This window comes from Dipodomys spectabilis, unplaced genomic scaffold (assembly GCF_019054845.1).
Source record: "Dipodomys spectabilis isolate Male_0828 unplaced genomic scaffold, ASM1905484v1 ptg000089l, whole genome shotgun sequence".
In the NCBI taxonomy this organism is placed as follows: domain Eukaryota; kingdom Metazoa; phylum Chordata; class Mammalia; order Rodentia; family Heteromyidae; genus Dipodomys; species Dipodomys spectabilis.
Genome location: NW_024870766.1, coordinates 14352956 through 14374496, shown reverse-complemented (window position 1 = coordinate 14374496; position 21541 = coordinate 14352956). Strand labels below are relative to the sequence as shown.

The 21541-nt window shown below is 38.2% G+C and overlaps 1 protein-coding gene across 1 annotated transcript in view; it reads right to left on the bottom strand.

Moving 5' to 3' along the window:
• Magi2 (membrane associated guanylate kinase, WW and PDZ domain containing 2) overlaps positions 1-21541 on the bottom strand; it is a 1359346-nt gene that overhangs the window by 119279 nt on the left and 1218526 nt on the right. The window contains exon 16 of the mRNA XM_042684528.1: positions 18695-18943. Coding sequence (XP_042540462.1) covers positions 18695-18943 — 249 coding nt within the window. The remainder of the gene's footprint in view (positions 1-18694; positions 18944-21541) is intronic.

Sequence of the window (21541 nt, the reverse complement as noted above, 5' to 3'; positions counted from 1 at the left end):
CAATTTGATAAAATCAAGAAGCACAAACAACAGTGACAACAACAACATAGTGTCTTGTGAGTACCGCTGTTGCACTGGTTCACCCTTTGTCCTTATCTCACTATTTTGTTATTTCCCTTCTCTTCCCCAAATCAGATAAATGTATATACAAGGCACAGGGCACCAAAATCAAAAACAGTGACAATAAGGGACAAAAGAAAGGGAAAAAATTCGAAAGAAAAAAAGAAATAATTTCACAGAGTACATTAAAAAGCAAAAACCAAAAAACCAAAAAACATGTCTTATAGTTCATTTTGACTAGCATCTTTTTTTTTTTTTTTGGTCGGTCATGGGGCTTGAACTCTGGGCCTGGGCACTAGCTTTCAGCAAAAGGCAAGCACTCTACCACTTGAGCCACAGCACCACTTCTGGTATTCTGGTGGTTTTATTGGAGATAAGAGTCTCATGGACTTTCCTGCCCTGCTGGCTTTGAACTGAAATCCTCAGCTCTCAGGCTCTCGAGTAGCTAGGATTACAGGTATGAGTCATCGACACCTGGCTTTGACTAGCATCATTTTATATGGTCATATGTACATAGCTATTGAGCTATTGTGATCCTCTGCTAGAACGATCCTAGACATATACCAATTATGACAAATGAGGGAAACCATGGAAACCATGTTTCTTTGGGTCTGGCTTACTTCACTTAATGATTTTTTTCCAGGTCTTTCCATTTCCTTATGAATAGGGTGATGTCATTCTCTCTGATAGAAGCATAGAATTCCATTGTGTGTATATACCACATTTTCATCCATTCATCTACTGAGGGGCATCTGGGTTGGTTCCATATCTTAGCTATGGTAAATAATGCTGCAATGAACATAGTTGTGCAGGTAGCTTTAATGTGGCCTTGTTTGTGATCATTTGGGTAAATGCTCAGGAGAAGGACTGAAGGATCATAGGATAGTTCTATGTTTAGTCTTTTGAGGAATCTCCATACTGCTTTCCAGAGTGGTTGAACCAGTTTACATTTCCACCAAGAGTGTAGCAGCATTCCTTTGGCCACACCCCCACCAGCATCTGTTATTATTTGTTTTCTTGATAATGACCACTCATAAAAAATTTAATTTTAAATGATAGAATTTTGGCAGCTGGCAAGTCTTCATATTTTGGTTTGCCATAATTATATAAGGAATATTCAGTATCATAAGCATTTCCTATAATATTGAGAATCATGATTTGCCTCCGGTGTTCAAGAATTATGTAATGAGGCTGACTATGTGTCACACAACATTTCTTATGAATGTATTTATTTCCTATTTTATTTCCAGATGGATGCTGTTCTTAAAGAGGTACTACATTACCTGAAACAAGGAGAGAGCTCCAGAAGGAAGTTGAAATAGGTAAGAGGAATTTGACCCAACAGGTGAATATAAACTTAATCTGGAAATGGATGTGAGGGCAATCTGGCTGCGCCATCTGTCAACCCACTGATCACCAGGGTTGATTTGGCTGATCTGGCTGGCTAAGCAGGTGTCTCCTTTCTCCCTCACCACTCCATGAGCATCTCTTCCAAAGCTGTATGTTCAGACAAAGAGGATGACTGTCCCCAATGGAGGAGGACTGGCCTTCGGTCAAGGGTATACAAGTAGCTGTGCTCCCCTTGCTAGAACCTCCATACAAGCTCTCAAAGTATATTCTTCAGTACTCTTGATTTTAGGTGGCAGCACAGTGGTAGAATATAGGTTTACCATCGACAAAGCCTTAGGTTCAATATGAAGTACCAATAAATAAATAAGAAATATATAAAAGTTGATACTTGAGTCTTCATATATTGATTGAATAGGCTTAATATTTTTCTTATTCCATTATGAAAATTGTTCTTAATATAATTCTTAATATCTGTCACTTGTTAAGTGATATAGAAAGCAAATATTCTTCTTTAACTTTCTTGAAGCAGATAATATATGAAACATGCAAATAAAATATATTTCAAGAAGCTCCAGTGTTCTTTTGATATGGCTTCTTCCCTTATCATCTAACAAATTGTCCAGACATTAGGGTACCAGACCAAGGAAACTTCTGAATAGCCATAGTCCTCAAATCTGTAGATGTATGAGGGAGAGGTAACCAAACAGAGAGAATGAATTGAATCTACTTAGGCCTTTTTCTTTTTTAAATGAAAAGCAAATTTCTTTATTGTACACAGTATAGAATATAACATAGCTTGGCAAAATGCACACAGCCCTGTGCAGAGGAAAGTATTTCAGATCAACTGGTAGGTTCAAAGCCTTTCTGCACTGTAGACTTTCCACACTCTGGAAAAGAAGCAAACAAACAAAACCACCCCCCCCCAAACACTGGGAAAACAACAACAACAATAAAAACTACCATCTGGGACCCAGGTGTATGAGACCCATGGGAATGCAAGGGTGACAACTGTTAGGCTTTTTTCTGTCAAAGATACTTCTGATTTCTCTGTATATTCTTAGAAGTCACCTTGCCAATTTGTTTGATTTATTTTAGACTAAAAGTAGTGACAGAAAATTTGATAATAATGGAAGGAGTGACATTAATCATAAACTGATCTGTTGTATTGAGATAACTTTATACAACTTCTTTTTTTTTAAGAAAAAAAAATACTTTATTTCCCTGTTCACACTAAGCCATATATTCAAAATGTGCTTCAAAATACTTAACCAGATCACTAATCCCAGTCACTTCAATTCAAATGTTCATTAAAAATACAGTCAAGCAACAAAAACGCATTATGAGACACCTTGTAGAAAGAACAGCTCCATTACTATATATAGTTTAATAACTTTGTAGTTTAGTCTCTCGATATTTAGCAAGTTTGTTTAAAAGTTACTATTGTCTATACAACTTCTTAAAGATAATTTAAAAAATTTAAAAAGAGCTAAATCTAACCTGATTCAGCATTTTTTTGCATTTTATCCAAAGACTAGAAAAAAGATATATGTTTCTACAACTGACCCAAACCAGCATATAATTAGAATTTTTTTTTTGGTTCAGTCCTGGAGCCTGAACTCTGGGCCTAGATGCTGTCCCTCAGCTCTTCAGCTCAAGGCTATTGCTCTACCACTTGAGCCACAGTGCCACTTCCGGTTTTTTTCTTTTTTGCTTATGTGGTGCTGAGGAATCAAACCCAGGGCCTCATGTATGCAAGGCAAGTGCTCTACCACTGAGCCACCTTCCCAGCTCATAATTAGAATTTTTTATATTAAAATATACTATATCACCCTGCATCAGAGTTTCTTTCTTGCAAAGCAGAAAAACAAGTTGTTTTTACCATTAGTTGGTATATTACTGTGTCTATGGCTTCTAAAATTCCTGTACTTTATTTGGAGGTGAGGCCCTTGGGATGTAGTTAGGGTCAGCTGAAGTCTGAGGGTGGGATCCACAAGATGACAATTGACAGCTTTGTAAGTGGAGGAATAGAGGCTCATTCTCATGTTATGCCCTCCGCCATCTTATATATACCAACAAAGGCCTTCAATAGATGTTAGTCAGAATTTGCCATTTTCCTCTGCAATTTTCCTGTTTCCTGAACCAGGAGTAGCATCAGCCTCTGAGATTCCTTATTAATTATCTGGTCATATGTAATTTGTCACAGCAATAGGCAATGCTCTAAGACAGGCATTCTCCCATCCCAACATTCAAGTCTAACTTCTAAGGGCGAGTTGTTTAATTTTATAATGGCAAGCTTAGTTTCCGAATTAAGAGTTTCTTTTCTCCATTCTGTTTCTAAAGAAGTCATTTAAAACATACCTACCTATCTATCCTTCCCTTCTTTCCTTCCTTCCTTCCTTCCTTCTTTCCTTCTTTCCTTCCTTCCTTCCTTTTCTCTTCTTTTCATGCCCTCTTTCTCCCTTCTTCCTTTCCTCCCTTTCTCTCATTCTCTTCATTATAACTCATCTACATTTCTAAGACATATTTTTATACAGAAATTTCTCAGTTAGTTTCAGTCTATCTATTAATTTTTTTACTAAATTATGGCATATTTTGCACTATTATTCTGCATCCTATTTCCTCTCCTTATTCTAGAATAGTTTTATCACTACTTTTAGTTAAATCAATCACCACTGTCTGTGGCTTTACCATGTTTATCTTGTTTACGGTCTGTGACTTCATTTCTTTTCTTATATAATTTCCTCCCATTCCCATCCTGAATCATTGCCATGTCTTTGTTTTCTCAAAATCTGCTCCTGTAATATATTAATTTTATTTATTTCTCCGGATACCTTCTTTCCAGAGCAATCAGATTTCCCTTAAGTCATCAGCATACTACTATCCTGGGATTCCTGTTGCACTCCAAGGAAGTCTGCACATTTCATTAACCCCATATCATCTTTTGACTTACTTTTTTATTTTTTTTTCTGAGACATACTAGTTTTCTAACAAACTAGGCATGAGAGAATTTTTTTCAGTTTTCTTTTTTTTGGTTTTGTTTCTTTTTTTATTTTCATACATTTTTTAAATTGTGAAAATACCGTACAGAGGAGTTACCATTACATGGGCAAGGTACATGAGTACATATCTTAACAAGCATTGTTGCCTCCTCCTTTCTTAATATCTGAAAATGTCTTCACCTTCTTTGATTGAATTGTAGCTTACAATTCTAAACTATATAAAATTCTAGATTAAACATCTGATTTCCTTAGAAATGTGCAGGCATGTCTTTAGTAACTCCTAACATTCAATGTTGCTACAGTTCTCTCTCTAATATCTTTGGGTTTTGTGTCTGTGGATTTAACCAAGAATGGATCAAAAATATCTGAAAAAGATATTTGTATCAAACATATACATGTAATTTTTCTTGTTATTAATGTCTAAAATACAATACAACTATTTACATAATATTTACATTGTATTTGGTATTATAAGCAATCTAGAGAGGATGTTAAGTATATGGATGAATGTGTAGGTTGTAAATTTATATATATATATATATTACTCAATTTTATAGAAAGGACTTGAACATTCCTGGATTTTGATGCTTCCATGTGTTCTTGGAATCAATTTTCATGGATACTAAGAAATGAGTTTTTTCTTCCTTGTATATATGAGATTTATTTTTACTTTTCTGGGGAAAATGCTTAAGATTGTCTAAGGATCACAGTTCAAAGCCAGCCTGGCCTGAACATCTGTGCAACTCTTATCTTCAAGTAACCACCAAAAGGCCCAAAGTAGAACTGTGGCTCAAGTGGTAGCATTCTAGCCTTGAGCAAAAGCAGATCAAGAGCAGCACATAGGCCCTGAGTTCAAGTCCAGGACTGGTACAATATAAATAAATAAATAGTAAAAATCTTACAAATAGTTGTTGTGTTCTAATCTGTCCTGAGTTTTTAAAGTTCTGAGCCTATCTTAGTTTCTAAAGAAAAGAGTGAGTCTATATTATCCATATCTCTTTTTGGTTTCCTCTGACTTGCTAAATGTGTTGTTACTGATTTTGTCTTAAAATATTTTGTCTAAAGGACATATCTAGCAAGATCAATACAAAGCCCACGGATTGGGAGAAGATCTTCACTAGCTATACAACAGACAAGGGTCTCATGTCTAAAATATACTTAGAATTCAAAAAATTAAATCCCCCAAACCAACAGCCCCATTAATAAGTGGGCCAAAAACTTAGAGATTTCTCTGAAGAGGAAATAAGAATGGCCAATAGACACATGAAGACATGCTCAACTTCTCTAGTCATAAAAGAAATGTAAATCAAAACAGCAGTGAGAGTCCACCTTACCCCAGTTAGAATGGCTATAATCAAGAACTCTAATAACAACAGATGCTGGAGGGGATGTGGCCAGAAGGGAACCCTACTGCATTGTTGGTGGGAGTGTAAACTTGTTCAACTACTCTGGAAAGCAGTATGGAGGTTCCTCAGAAGACTCCACATAGAACTCCCCTATGACCCAGCAATCGCACTTTTGGGCATTTACCCAAATGATCACAAACAAGGCCATATTAAAGCTATCAGCACGACTATGTTTATTGCAGCATTATTCACCGTAGCTAAGATATGGAACCAACCCAGATGCCCCTCAGTAGGTGAATGGATCAAGAAAATGTGATACACACACACACACACACACACACACACACACACACACATACGTACAATGGCATTCTATGCCTCCATCAGAAAGAATGACATTGCCCCATTTGTTAGGAAATGAAAAAACTTGGAAAAAATTATATTAAGTGAAGTAAGCCAGGCCCAAAGAAACATAGGTTCCATGATTTCCCTTCTGCAATAACTAGTATATGTCTAGGACAAGCAGAAAAGGTTAAAAGCTATGTACATATGACCATATAAGATGATGCTAAGCAAAATGAACCCTAAATTAGGGACACAAGAGGTTTTACCTTTCTTGCTGTTGTTTTTAATGTACTTATAGTGTACTATGTGATTTTTTTGTATGTTCTTCCCCCCATGGTATAGCCCCTGTTTTCACTGTATTTGATTCCAGTGCCCTGTATTTTGTATATACATTTTTCTAATTTGGGGAGGGAAGGGGAAATAACAAAATGCTGAAACAAGGATGCAGTTTGACCCATTGTAACAATGAGATATTCAAGATATGTAGAAAATGAACTTTACAACTTTGGGGTTGGGGGGGAAGGAGGAGTTGGGGTGGGAAGGGAAGGTAGGGGGGAAAAAAGGAGGGGGTAACAGTGCTCCATAGGAAATGTACTCATTACCTTACTCATTTAGCTGTAACCTCTCTGTACAGTATCTTTACAATAAAAATATATACTAAAATAAAAAATATTTTGCCTATGCCAATTATTTTTATTTCTCATTACATCTTGGGTTCTAAGAAATGGAAGGCAATAAATGTATTATCATTTCATTACCACCAGTGTGAAACAGGAAAAATCTTTGTAAATTTAAACTCATTGTTGCCATTGATATTTTGTGTCTCAGAGATTAGGAATCTACTTGAGACAAATTTCAAGTAATTTATGTACTCAAACCTAAAAATCCAGTTGCCTCTTGTGGCTTTTAAAGATAAAAATATGTTGGAAACATATCTTTTCAAGTGTTTCAAAAATATCATGAACTTACATTTCATCAACTCCAGGCTTAGGGCTAAAATGTGCAATGAAATCACACTTTCTCTGCTCTAGGTCTCTCTCTCCAGTGTCTTTTGAAGCACTTGAGACTTCACACCCATCAATGGACCTGCTGTGAGTAACTTTCTCAGCAAGCCCAGTAGAAATGGTTGATGGTTACAAGCAGGCGTTCCTGACAAGTCATGTTTCTCATTTTTACAGATGCAGTGCATTCCATCTCTGTCATCTCCTTTTTCCTTTATAGCCACGGAAATTGTGTTTTGTAAAAAGTCACTTGGCTATCTTCACACAGTTTCCCTGTTACAATAGGTAAATGTCAAAAGTAATCAGGTGCAATATCAGCCTTCCATTGTATTCCCCTAAGCCCTGAAGCAGATAATAACTTCTTGCAATATTTTCTTAATGTAAATGGAAACAGATACTAACCCAGGCAAATTATTCCTCCTGAGCCAGCTGTCCTTTTCAATATGTTATCCTGGCGATTACATGAATATTTATTGGCTTTTCAGTTTCTTACGGAAGCCAAAGTTCCACTAATAGGGCATAGCAAGTTTAACTTGAAAGCATGCTATTTTGCATAGCTTGACTGAGTGAGACCAGATATGATAAGGCTTCCAAGCAAAGTGTGCAGGAACCGGAAGACCTTGATCATCTAAAAACTTAGAAAACACTCGTAATGAGGCCTCAGAATGATCAAATAAATGATGCCGATTTCCTTGCTTTTGTATGAGACTGTCACCAAAGAAAGTCCTTCCTTTTTGTCCTGATTTTTTCCTCTCAAAGTTTGTAGTTTTTATTTTAGTTTCCTTTGGATTTCTGCTATTATGTGTTTTCTTTCATAAAATATTGTAACTACATGCACTTACACTTTTACTAAGCAATACTTTGTATATGTTTCCATAGTAAGTTTATATAAGGCTGTCGTGACAAATGTATTTTTTAAAAAATCAGTCTACTATGAGAAATGAAAAAGGAAGGACTGAAGAGTTTGCACATATACCCTGGGAAATGGAAGTTATAGCTAGGTGCAAGAGACCAAAAGTGAAAGAACACCTCACCAAAGAAAATAGACAGATAGCATAGCATGGGAAAAGAACTTTGGTATCATCCATCTTCAGAGAAAAAAATGCAAATTCATTTGCATTGGAATGAGATATCTCTGTGCATCTATTTATTAGTAAAGCTAAAATGAGAGAGAGAGAGAGAGAGAGAGAGAATGAAAGAGAGAACAACAAAAGTTCAACAAACCATAAAACAAAAATCTGAAAAACCTGAAAAAATGTTATTCTCAAGGATTGGAAGCATCAAGAGCCTTGAAAAGTATTACAGCTGATTTGGAAATTGGCATCATATGAACCAGCAATCTTACCCCTAGACACTAAGCAAATAAAATATCTTCATGTTATTTTTTCCTTATACAAAAGCCTACTTTCACAGAAAGAGCTATCTAAGAAGGCTTATAGCAATGTTATTTATAATTACTCCCTAAGAGGAAACAACTCAAATGCCCTTCAAGTGGGGATGGATAAACCATGGTAGGTCCACACAATGGAATACTACTAAGTAATTATAAAGGAATCAAATACTGCCACATGAGACAACATGGGTGAATCAAAAACACATTGTGTGAAGGTAGGAGAGCCAGACTCTGTGCTCCATACGATCGTTTTTCTTTAGTGGAAAAAGTGAACTCATAGAACAACAACAGCATCAGTGGTTGTCCAGGACTGGGTGTATAGGAGGCATTGACTTCATTGTGGTAGTTGTTGCACAACCTAACATTATTGTTAGAACTCAAATAGCAGATTAGAAGAGGCGCAGTTTACTATACTGAAGTTGAACCTTAGAAGTGGAAAAAAAGTGAAAAAAACCACAGAGGGAGGCAAAGAGGTTTTGGATGGAAACAGATGTGTAGAGATGTGGATAAATAGGAGAAAGCAGTGGGCAGGGGTGTGGGGGGTGGGGAAGGAGCTGGGAAGTCTCCAGAGAGGAAATGTCATGGAGTCTGAGTTCTAAACTACACATAGTTCTCAGCCAGGTGGCAAGAGTTGGGGTAATGTCATAGCCACTGGTGGGTGACTTGCAGAGGCAGATCTATGCGGAGTGGCAGCTGCACTGTGGGGCTTGATGGAGCAGTGGACACAGATACCCGTGAGCTTTGGGATAAAGAAGGAAGGGCTGATCACATGAAAGCCCTCAATGGCTCTGCAAGGAGCTTGGGATTTATCTTACCATCAAAGGGATTCTGATAGTTAAATGAACTCATCAGGAGCATGATGGTAGCAGTGTGTGTGGAGGGGCCAGAAGTATGGGAGCACCAGAGTCAGGCTGGAGGCTGGGAGGGGAAGGCTACTAGACTTGGCCTAGAGCTATGTAATCAATATGGTGGTTACTGGCCACATGTGGCCATATAAATGCACTGAAATTAAAGACAGTTACAACTTTCCCCTTCAGTCACAGTAGCCTCAATTCAGATGCCCTAGGGCCACGTGTGGCTAGTGGTTACTGTTGGATGGTATAGAAGAGCACATTTCTCTCACTGCAGATGCAGTGGATGCAGATCTTGATCCCTGAGGGAATTGGGGTACAGTGGTGATAGATAGAGAGTCTGTAGTATTACTTTAATATCTGGAAAGCATATTTGAATCTCTACATTCAGCTAAGACATGAATGCAGCTACCTGAAAATTTGCTGTGAACCTTATGAGCACACACGTTGACTGGCACTGAGATTTAGCACCAAGAAGCATGGATCCTCAAAGAAACAACTGCCCAATAAATAAATGGGCTAAAGAATTAAAGAGAAACTTCTCTGAAGAAGAAAGAAGGATGGCCAATAGACACATGAAGAAATGCTCAACCTTCCTAGCCATAAAAGAAATGCAAATCAAAACAACATTGAGATACCACCTCACCCCGGTTAGAATGGCAAAAATCAAGAACTCTAATAACAACAGATGCTGGAAGGGATGTGGACAGAAGGGAACCTTACTTCATTGTTGGTGGGAGTGTAAACTTGTTCAACCACTTTGGAAAGCAGTATGGAGGTTCCTTAAAAGACTCCACATAGAGCTCCCCTATGACCCAGCAATCCCACTTTTGGGCATTTACCCAAATGTTTACAAACAAGACCACACTAAAGCTACCAGCACAACAATGTTTATTGCAGCATTATTTACCATAGCTAAGATATGAAACCAACCCAGATGCCCCTCAGTAGATGAATGAATCAAGAAAATGTGGTATATATACACAATGGAATTCTATGCCTCCATCAGAAAGAATGGCATTGCCCCATTTGTTAGGAAATGGAAAGGCTTGGAAAAATTTGTATTAAGTGAAGCAAGCCAGGCCCAAAGGAACATAGGTCCCGTGGTTTCCCTTATTTGCAATATCTAGTATATGTATGAGTCAAGCAGAAAAGGTCAGATAATGTGATGTTAGGAAAATGAACCCTTAGATATGTATTTAAATGTTTTTTTTTTCTTTCATGCATTTGTTTCTATCACATTTATAAGATTATTTCTTTGTTGCTTTGTATGTCCCTCCCCCACAGTATAACCCCTGCTTTCACTATATTTTATGTCGGTATAATTTGTGGAGGAGAAGGAGAAAAACAAATCGTTTAAGGATACAGGTGGACCTGTTGCAACAATGAGAAGTACAATTTGTCATGTCCAAAACGAACTTTACAACTTTGGTGGTGGGGGGGGGGAGGGGGAGGATTGGGTGGGGGGGTGAAGGGAGGCTGGGAAGGGATGTGAAGGGTAAACAAAGGAGGACGCTGCAATGCTTGATAAGAAATGTACTCATTATCTTGCCCATGTAATTATAACTCCTCTGTACAGTATGTTCACAATAAAAATAAAAAAAATGATAAAAAAGTAGCCAATGGGACATCCAGGCTGCACTGTACTTTAAGTTTTTCATGTGCCTACAGTAATGTCACTGTTTTCCATGTTGATGCTCATCTAGCAAATCAAACAAACATTTGAATAACAAGTTCCAAGTTGTGATATGCCTCTTTTTATCAAATATTATCTCAACTACTTGGTGATATTTCAGCTACTTTGATATGCTTCTTTAATATTATCTCAACTACTTAGTCTTCCTCACTTTCTGGAAGTCCTTTTATCTACTTGCATATATATATATATATATATATATATATATATATATATATATGCGTAAATATATTTCCTCATGATGAACAACCTTTTTTTTTTTAAATTTTATTTTATTTTATTTGAGAACATACTGTACAGAGGGGTTACAATTACATGGGAAGGATAATGCATACATTTCTTACCAAGCATTGTAGCCTCCTCCTTTGTTTACCCTTCACCTCCCTTCCCAGCCTCCCCCCTCCCCCCCCACCCAATCCTTCTCCTTCCCCCCCCCCCCCACACCGACATTGTAAAGCTCGTTTTTGACATGACATTTTGTACTTCTCATTGTTGCAACAGGTCCACCTGGATCCTTAAACGACTTGTTTGTCCCCATCTCCTCCACAAGTTATACTGACATCAAATATAGTGAAAGCGGGGGTTACACTGTGGGGGAATGATGAACAACCTTAAACAGAGGTGTGAGGACTCAATTCTTGAACGCAGATGGGTTCATCAGGTATCCAGCATCTGGCCATGTATGCAAAGCTAATTCTAGTCTGAATGAGAGAAGTTAAGAGATGAGCAGAAGAATGAAAACAATAGTGGCAGGCTTTATGGTTCAGTTAATTTTCTCTGGCACTGTATACAGTTTAAGAACATGACATGTTGAATGGTGACCCCTGTGCACAACTATTTAAAGATAATAAAAGTAACATGTAAGAATAAAATATAATTTACAAAAGAATGCCTAGTGATTTGACACATCACTCAGAGAAGCCTAGATGAGTAATCTGTAGATACGATTGTTATGAGAATAATTTGGTAGGAATAGAAATGCAGTTTAAATCTCAAATGTTGGGTGGCCAAATACACAAATAAAAAGATTATTTTTTAGGATCTACTTGGTAGATGATATATCAAAGGCACTTCCTGAGTCATTGCTGGATCCCTTAAAAAAGCAGTGCACATGGGAAAAACATCCCCCAAACACTCTTTGACACAGCTAAACAAAAACAATGCATATCAGTACTATATTCACTTAACTACATGCTTTTAAATGATTCTACATGTGGAACTGTTTTTTAATATTTTTTATGTGGTTGATTGCTGGGGAAAAAGAAGAAAAATAAAATTAAAGATACTATAATGGAATTTAAGGCCCCAAATGGACTACAAAGAAAAAGTATCTTCTGTAGAAGTGACCTGAAGGCACTGGGTTGGCTTGTACTCCATGGGAGATTCATGGGCATTTTCCATTGGTGAGGGAGAGCCTGTATCTGAGGTCTGGGTCTCTCCTCAGCTGCAATCTCTGGGTACTATCCAGTGAGTTACAAGATGCTGTAAGACTTCAGCCCAGAGGAAACAGCCACCCATCACCAATTTATGAGCTTTCAAGACCATCGAATAGCTACAGGTAAGAAGACATCCGCTCCCTGCTTCTGCCTGGAGATTTTTTTTTGAACATAATGATAAAAACCCTCCTGAAAATGATTCCCTAGAGGGAGCAAGTTATGATTTATGAGATCCATTCAAACAGCAAGAAAAAATAGTCCAGCATTTAAAAAAATCCACTGTGAGTGCTCACAGATGTTCTGATAGGTTGCATTGCTCCTCTCCTTGAGAATAAATAAGAACGACAGTACTTCAGCAGACTAATTCTTTAAATTATCTCTAAATCTGCTAATGCTTAGAAGCAAAATGTTTACATTTGTGTTTCCATCTTGATGAATAAATGCTTCAGCATTCAGGTATCAGAGATCACAGAGTTTGCTACAAAATCTTTTTGTGTGTCTGTCTGCTTACTGGTGGGACCTGGCAGCCAAATCTTCATTTGTGTACAAAACTAGTCATGTTCAGGACTGAAAAGATGGGTTGGAATCAATAGCTACTATTCATTTTGGTCTGAGCTAGGGTATGATCCTATGGAAACATCATGTGATTTAAAAGTTATTTACTTGGAGTGGAAATGGTTTGTTTTGTTAATGAAGACTGCAATGAATAAATAATTGGAAGTAATACTTTTTCTTTTTCTAAGGAGCTATCCAGAGTCTTCTGTTTAGGAGTCTGTCATTTGTGCCAGGGTGGTGCTCACAAAGATGAATGACAACAGAACAGTTAGTGCCAAGGTAAGGTGAGCCACAGAGCACACTTGGAGCGTGGCTGGCTCTTCAGAGGACCAGGGCTTTGCAACCCAGATGCTAATAACTAGAGAAGCTGTCCAAGGGCACAGAGTCAGCTTCTGTATTGTTGATTTCCTAGAGTGCCCTCTCATTTGAGACTTCACCAGGCCCGGAGCTGACTACTGAATCATTTACCTAGCTTGTGTACAACGGATGAGAAATCTGTATTCTGGGATGAGTCTCCAGTTCACTTTATTATTGTGCAATGTCTTAAGCTGGACAAAGATCAGCATACACATAATTCTTTTCCTAGGCAATCCTCTCATCCTTCACTCATTCTCAGACTCTGTCTTCTGCCTTAACAGGGTTTAGATACAGGGCAAGTTCAAATGGAGCATGTTCACAGATTTACTTCCGATGAGGGGCAGTGCATGATGACTGTAGGAGAATTTAAACCCATCTTATCACCATCAATGACAGGAAAACCCTTGGAGAGCTTGCTACCAGGAACCATGACAGATTCTGAGAAATGTCACAGTTTGTTGTATTTCTGACGATCTTTGTAGGGGGTAGGGAGAGGCAAAGCAGAAGCACATGAAAAGAAAGATGATAATAGCAGTAGTAAGAGGTTCATTGGTAGAAGGAAAGGTGTGGGGCAGGAAAAAATTAGACAAAAATTTCTGTACATGTAAGAATAAAACCTGAAGGAGATGGGCAAGGACTCGGGTCTTTACGAACAAGAATAGAACTAATAGAATACCTTTACTTCTATTTGATTTGTGGCCATAATGTAACTCAGAGCTGGAAGAGGATTTAAAAATCATGTTTGTTACATTTTAGGTGAGGCTGTAGCAAAGGAAAAACCATGGGACATGGCAGTTGGTAGATGAGTTGGAGCAAAGCTTAGGTTTGATGTCCAATGATCTTTTCATTTAGTTAAATATCTTTGTTATAGGATATGACTTAGAGACCTTGGCTTTTCATTTAACTTTCTGCATCTCTTCAGTTCAAGTGACAATTAGTGGCTTTCTGGCTGATGGGCAAAAGTCTAATCCCTTTCACTGCTAGCTCAGGTGTTTCAGCCTTCTATGGGAGGCTGCTTAAAAGTATTACAAAATTCCCCAGATAAGTGTGTGGCTCTCTAGAATTACATTTCATCTCTGTAGTCTACTCATATCACCAAGGACATTTTGAGAAGGTCATCAGGGCAGTTTGCCAAAGCTGAGGGTTTTTTTTCCTGAACATAAGATTACAGCAGGCCTTGGATAAGTCAGCAATGGCTAGGTTCAAAGTCCAGCTTGTGTCTAAGAAAGTACGCAGGAAAAAACACATTTTCAACTTGAGGATAGAGCTGAAAGACTAGTGAGGAGTCAACAGTTGGGCAATTGTTGGGAAATGATACACTTGTGGATAAAGATAGAAAATTGAGTCAATACTACAAAGAAAACATGAATGAAGGGAAAAGGGAGATAATTGTGTTCTACTATGGAGTAGAGCGTTGAGATTGATGCAGTGGCTGATATCCTGAATATTCTCTGTCTTACAGTTTGTTTTAGGCCTGTACCTAAGTTTATGAATTCCCTCAACAGACTGTCAGTCTCTGCTCCTGATGTCCACACATACCTTGTATGTCAACCCCATAATTTCCAATAGACCCTTCCAAACAAATGATAGAGAAAGTGGAGTCTATGGTTCACTTTTATTTCATTACCTGTAGTAAATCCTTTCTTGGAATGACCTGGCAGGAGGGAAAGGGTAGGGATGTAGGATGCTCCTATAAGGACAGGTTATAGCTCAGTAATAAAACCTAGATGTCAAGACTCAGGCCTTGAGCTAGGAAGGGCCAAGAACCAGCCTAATAAACTTCCCACACACAGCCACTGGGGCATTTTTATAGAACAGGCATATGATTCATTCAGAGTTCATCCCTCCTCTCTGCTCTTATAATATTCAGTAAGGACATAAACAGATGTTTGTGGAGAGATTCTAAAGAGTGTGGATTTGAGCCAGATATTTGATTTTTTTCATTATTTGTCTGGCTTATAGACTGTGTATTCTAGAAAGATAAACTTGAAATTTCAGCCTGAAGTTTCAACAAAGAGTGACTCAACTGGACGGTTGTTGCTGCCACTCTGCTAACTGTCCCCACTGCTGGCCCAGGCTGCAAGTTGGTGGGTAATGAGAAAGAATATGTTCCTACGAGGCTGACATATGGGGAGGGGACACTGGTCCTCTAAGATACGCTTGTTTCCTGTTCAGATTCAGCTGCTCTGGCTCTGACTAATAGGTAACTGACAGCCTGTGTGAATTCTGCATTACTGAAAAAGAATGAGCTGTTGGAGCCGGAGCTATTCTACCTTTAACCTTTAACACAACTTCAGCACACAGAGATTTCCTTCCTCCATCCCTTCCTTCCTCCCTGTTTCCCTTCCTTCCTTATTCCCTTCCCCTTCCTTCCTTCCTTCCTTCCTTCCTTCCTTCCTTCCTTCCTTCCTTCCTTCCTTCCTTCCTCCCTCTCTTTCTTTCTCTCCTTTCTTTCTTTTCTTTCTTTCTCTCCTTTCTTTCTTTCTTTCTTTCTTTCTTTCTTTCTTTCTTTCTTTCTTTCTTTCTTTCTTTCTTTCTTTCTTTCTTTCTTTCTTTCTTTTTCTTTCTTTCTTTCCTTCTTTCCTTGTACTGAGGCTAGAATTCAGGGCAAGAGTGTGCTCTTTTAGTCCCCCCCCCTTCCAAGGCTAGCATGTATCACTTGAGCCACAGCTCTACTTCCACCATTTTGTGATTAATTGGAGATAAGAGTGCCATAGACTTTTCTGTTCAGGCTGGCTTCAAACCGTGGTTCCCAGAACTTAGCCTCCAGAGTAGCTAGCAGATTACAGGTATGACCCACAAGTATCTGGCTACAGTGATCGTTTCCTTATAACCAAGAAAGAAAAGGCCCAAAGAAGTCATGGCACTTCAAGTCATATGACTAGTAATGACAAAACCAGGCTTCAAATCCAGTAATTGTAGCATCTAAGCTGTTAACCACAAAGGCATAATAGCCCTATACACCAACGGAAAGGCTTCAGTAGTCATAGGAAGCAAAGCAACAAAGGAAACTGAACATATTGTGAGAATCATCCTTGGACTGGAGTAAAAGTGAAAAAGACAAGCAGACAGTTATTCTGGGAATAACAGTGACTGCAGAGCACCCGAGAGCCTCACCCAGAGTCAGTCTCACAGGGACTAGGAATCCTGGATCGTTTGATAATGGATATGATATGATACCCAAGGCTGGTTTTTTTTTTGTTTGTTTTTTTTTTAACAATTCACAAAGCACTTAACATTTCTCTTCAAAACCAGAGATCAAAATTATTATAGACATTAAGTAGGAGAGAGTATCAACTCCAGGAACCTTTTAGGTATATATTGCAAATAATACATTGTAAGCACAATGTGTCTTTAGCCACAGAGCATGGGGTAGATTTGGTTTAAAGCTCCTTAAATAGAAAAGAAATAAATATGTAAAAAAGAGAAGCTACAAGGCATCATGAACTAATAGAATAGATTTCAATTTTCAAGGGTGGTATAAAGGAATACCATCTTGAAAGTGGCTCACCTTGTTTTTATTGAGGTCAATGTGATCTCACTTGGTGGGCAAGCAATTTCACACAATAATTGTAAGCATCAATGCTTGTTTTACCCCCAAAATGTATTTATGCACAGATTTTATTTGCAATAGAAAACACACACACTTAGAAAGAGAACTGTCACACTTTACATAAAGCTGAGGCCTTAAATACATGCTTAACATTTTTATTGTGGCAGTATACATTTTATTTTTATTCCAGTCCTCTAGGTATTCTGCCCCAATAAACAATTTGAATGACTGGAATAACTACAAAAACCTCGGTGAACATTTTCCCCAAGCGTAAATTATTGGCAGGCGGTTTGTATAATTCATGAAAATCTTTAGTCTGGTGTCCTTTTAATCTTAGTGAACCCATCGTACTGACAGAAGGCTGCTTTTAGTCTATGCTTAAAGACTGGATTTATTTCTTTAGCTCACCATCAAGAGAAAGAGAAATGAAATTGTACTTTCAGATGTATGTAATTTGGTGACTTCTGCACATATTGGTGGATGTTAAATGTTTCTACAGTTTTCCATCTTGAATTTGTCATGGCTCAAGCTAAACAGAACAGTTCTGGTAGTTTTTTTTTTTTTTGGTAATGTGAACTTCATCATATAAATCTGTTATTCATTCACAAGGGTTGATTTTTTTTTTAACTATCACATGACATTTGTGCCTCTCAGCTCCCATGTGCTGGAGATGACTGCAATTTAGAATTAATTGTCAGGACGGCAAAAATGGGTACAACTTCTATTTTTTCTTTTAAGTTTCTGCGCTTTAGCATTTCTGTTCACAGCATTTTGAACTAAGGTACGCCAACACGAAAAATGGCAATTGTCCTCTTTTGTTTTGCTGTTTGCTGGTTGCTAAATGAGTTCTGGGACATGTTGCTGAAAGCAGAAGGATTAAGAAATCCTGGAAGTCCATGAAAATGACTGACTAGAAGGGGAATATGGCGTCTCCCCTGTCATACAGACTTATAGAAACTTAGAATCCTGGGATACACGGAAGTTGAAGCCATCTACACCCTTTCTTATATTCCTTTCAGGAAGACTCAGTAATTCTGCCCCACAGGGCTGTTTAAATGACCTATGCCTTATGCTTCCATCTTTGACTGTCCAACCCAATTTTACTTTCTACAAGCATCTTCCAAAAGCTAAAATCTAAGAAGTCAGATTTCAGCCCATGGTGTATAGCTTTCTATTGGTTCCTGTACATGTAGAAGACTAGAATATAAATATCTTACTAACAGCTTAAGAAGCCTATCCCCTTGGCTCTTGCTTAATTTTATGTCTTCATTTTGTGCCACTTTTCTTTGGTCACTACTCCACAGTCACACTGAGCTTCTGTTTATTTCTTGACTACCAAGCTCCTGCGTTCATCTGCATCTGCAGGCTGCAGCCTGGACTGCTCTTCCCTTGCTTCCCATCCTTTGCATGTCTTGGTTGACTCTATTGAACAGCTCACAATCAAAAAGGAAGTATCCCCTGACCAACCCATAAAATCCAGCACCCTACCTTTCCCAGCAACACCACCACATCACCCTGTCTTTTTTTTCTCCCAACCTGAAAATGAATGAAGAACATTTGTTGTGATCGTACCTTCTTCTTGAGCCAAAGGCTAGGATAATTTAGATTTATTTGTGCCCATTGCCTGAAAGGCCGAACTATATAGTCACTGTATCTACAGCCATCCTCTGACCTATTTGTCTGTTTTCCCCTACCATTAGGACAAATGAAAACACAACCATTTCTCAGAGAGCAAGTGAGTTAGTCACTTACTTATGGTGGATCCGGACTCAGGCCTGTTCAGGGAGCTGATGATGACAAAGCCGAAGCCTTCGTTCTCTTTGCGGTGTATGACCACGTCGCTGGTCTGCAGGCTGTGGGAGGCGAAGCCTTCAGGGGGCGAGGCATTGCTACTGGGGGCGGCATGGTTGCTGTTGGTGTAGGTTGCGTAGTCACTGCGTGGAGAGCTGTGGTGGGTTGATACAGAGCCTGGACTCCTTCCATTCTCTGGGCAGGGCTCCCCTGAAAGACACATTTTACACAGGAATTCAGTCATTCAAGAAAGGTCTTAACAAATGTTCCCTGCTTTATAGACATTGTTCTAGAAACAGATGTTGTTGTAAAACGGAGTGACTGGCTTCTCTTCTACATTCCCAAAGCAGTTGAAGGGCTACAAAACTAGCCTTGACTCAGTCCTAGTCTTCAAGAAATCGAGGGAAAACCCACATCAGCCTCTTCTTCCTTGCTACCCGTTTATATTTTCCTCTTGTAGAAAACGGGACACAAAAGCAGGACTATATCTACTTTTGGATATAGAGTCTGTTGGATCCATAATAACTGTCCAAAAGTGACCACAAAAGGAGACAGAATCCTAAAGTGTGTGTATATCCATATACATACTATATCCTAGAGTGTGTAGATGAATCCTTTAATAAAGAACTTGTTAAAAATACAAGTGCACATCTGTAAAAAGTTTTTTTCAGTAGGTCTGAGGAAGATGAGCACAGGGATCTTATCGAATTTTAAGGCCTTTGAAATATAGCTAGAGATGTAAGTAGGGTTATTAATTCAGGAGAGGATCACAAAGCATAGTTTATCATCATATTTGTAAAATATATCAGCTGGGTATCAGTGGCTTATATATAATCCTAGCTACTCAGGAGGTTGAAATTTGAGGATCATGGTTAAAGCCAGCCCAGGCAAGAAAGAATGAGACTCTTATTTCCACTTAATCACTAAAAAATAATATGGAAGTGGAGCTATGGATTAAGTGGCAGAGCGCTAGCCTTGAACAACAACAACAACAACAAAGCTCAGGGCTCGCACTCTGACCCTGAGTTCAAACCCCAGGACTAGCACACAAAAAATTTTTGATTAAGATAACAAAGATATTTATGAAACAGAAGAATGATAAGGTGGAAAATGATGACAACGAAAGATTCCTTTTGGGGTCTTTAACTATTGTCTCTTACTCAGAACTCCTGAGGGAGTCTCATATGTCCTGTCAAAAACAATCAGCAAAAGTTCCCATGAAAGCACCTCATAATTGACAGTTCCATTCTTGCTATGGTGTGGATCTGGGATGTCCCACAAAGTCCCACATGTTAAAAAGGCTCGGTCCTCAGTATGTGACACTATGGAGAAGTGGTGGAAACTTTAAGACATAGTGCAAAGTGGGAGTCCTGCTGGTCAGGGAGTACACCTTTGAAGGGGAATGTGGAATCCTCCTGATCCTTTTCTTCATCTTTTTTGGGAGGTGGGAGGGGGTTATGAAGTGATTATTTTTCTCCAGGCCCCAGCCATGTGTGCTGCCAAAGGCTCAAAGCAGTGGGCCAGTGGATCATGAACTAGAACTTATGTAACTATGAGCCCAAACAAACCTTTCCCTTTATAAGTTAACTTGTCTCAAGTATTTGCTACAGTAATAGGAAGTTGAAGAAGTGAGTTCTGAAATGAGAAAGGGAGAAAAAAAGCCTACACACCAAGAGATATTTCACGACACTGGTGCCTAAAGTAAGTTCTGCATTCACTCATATACCCAGATTTTAAAAACAGCTTTACATCAATTACGCATTTCAAGGGAAAAAAAGCAAAACAACTAAGTAATAAAAGGCCCTATTAACATATTAACTTCATGATTGTAATTACAGAAGAAATGAGACCCAAATTACTATTTGATTTTTCTTTAGGATATAATTGGTCATGTTTTAATAAGACAGATGCTTTTAATTTGTAAAAACACATACCAAGACAATAAAAGAGCAAAATGTCAAAACCTTTTCCTCTTTTGAACTGAAAATTTCAATTTCTGCCAGTAAAATGTGTCCTCTTTCCAGGAACATATTGTCTTAGGACAAGCTGGTATTGTCTTGCTAAAGTACATGTCCTTTATCAGTCCTTGTGCAAGTTGGAAATAAAGTAATTAGAGATAGCTTGGAAGAAGAAAAACAAACAATTATTATGCTGCTACATTAAATTGAAAATCTCCCTGAGTTATTGGACCAAATCAGTAACTAAATGTCATAGTCAGTGACAGGAGAGATCTCATTTTCTGGCTGTCACATTTTTTTAGGAGGCTGGGGGGCTGAGAGCATTGGTTGTCAGCAAATCAGCAACAAAGAAAAATTATGTGTCTTCCCAGTAAATGGCTGGGAGTGGTTCTACAGGTTCTAGAGAGAGAATGAAAATTATTGACTGAGTCAATGTGACTATTTCCTGGGTAAGTGAGAGTCATTACATGAGCATAATACTTCTTTTTTTGTTGCTTTTGGGACTCATCTTTAAAATCTAAAAGTTCTTTATATTTAGTAAAATAAGCAGATTTTAAATTAGACTTCCAAGTTCTTTTTGGACTTGTTCTGGGCCTTTAACACTTGAAAACTAGCAACATGATCTCTTTTGATAAATTGACCTTATATCAGTTTTCCTATTCAATTAGCTCTGGATCCAAATGAGCCATTTTCCTTCCTAACCACCCCTCTTGAGAGACACCAACAGGGTTGTTTTAAAATAATATAGTAAAACATTATAAGGTGACTTAACACCATTGCATTTAAAAAATAGTTACTGATTTCCAGGATCCCTGATTCATTCTTCTGGCTCATATACTAAAAAGGTTCA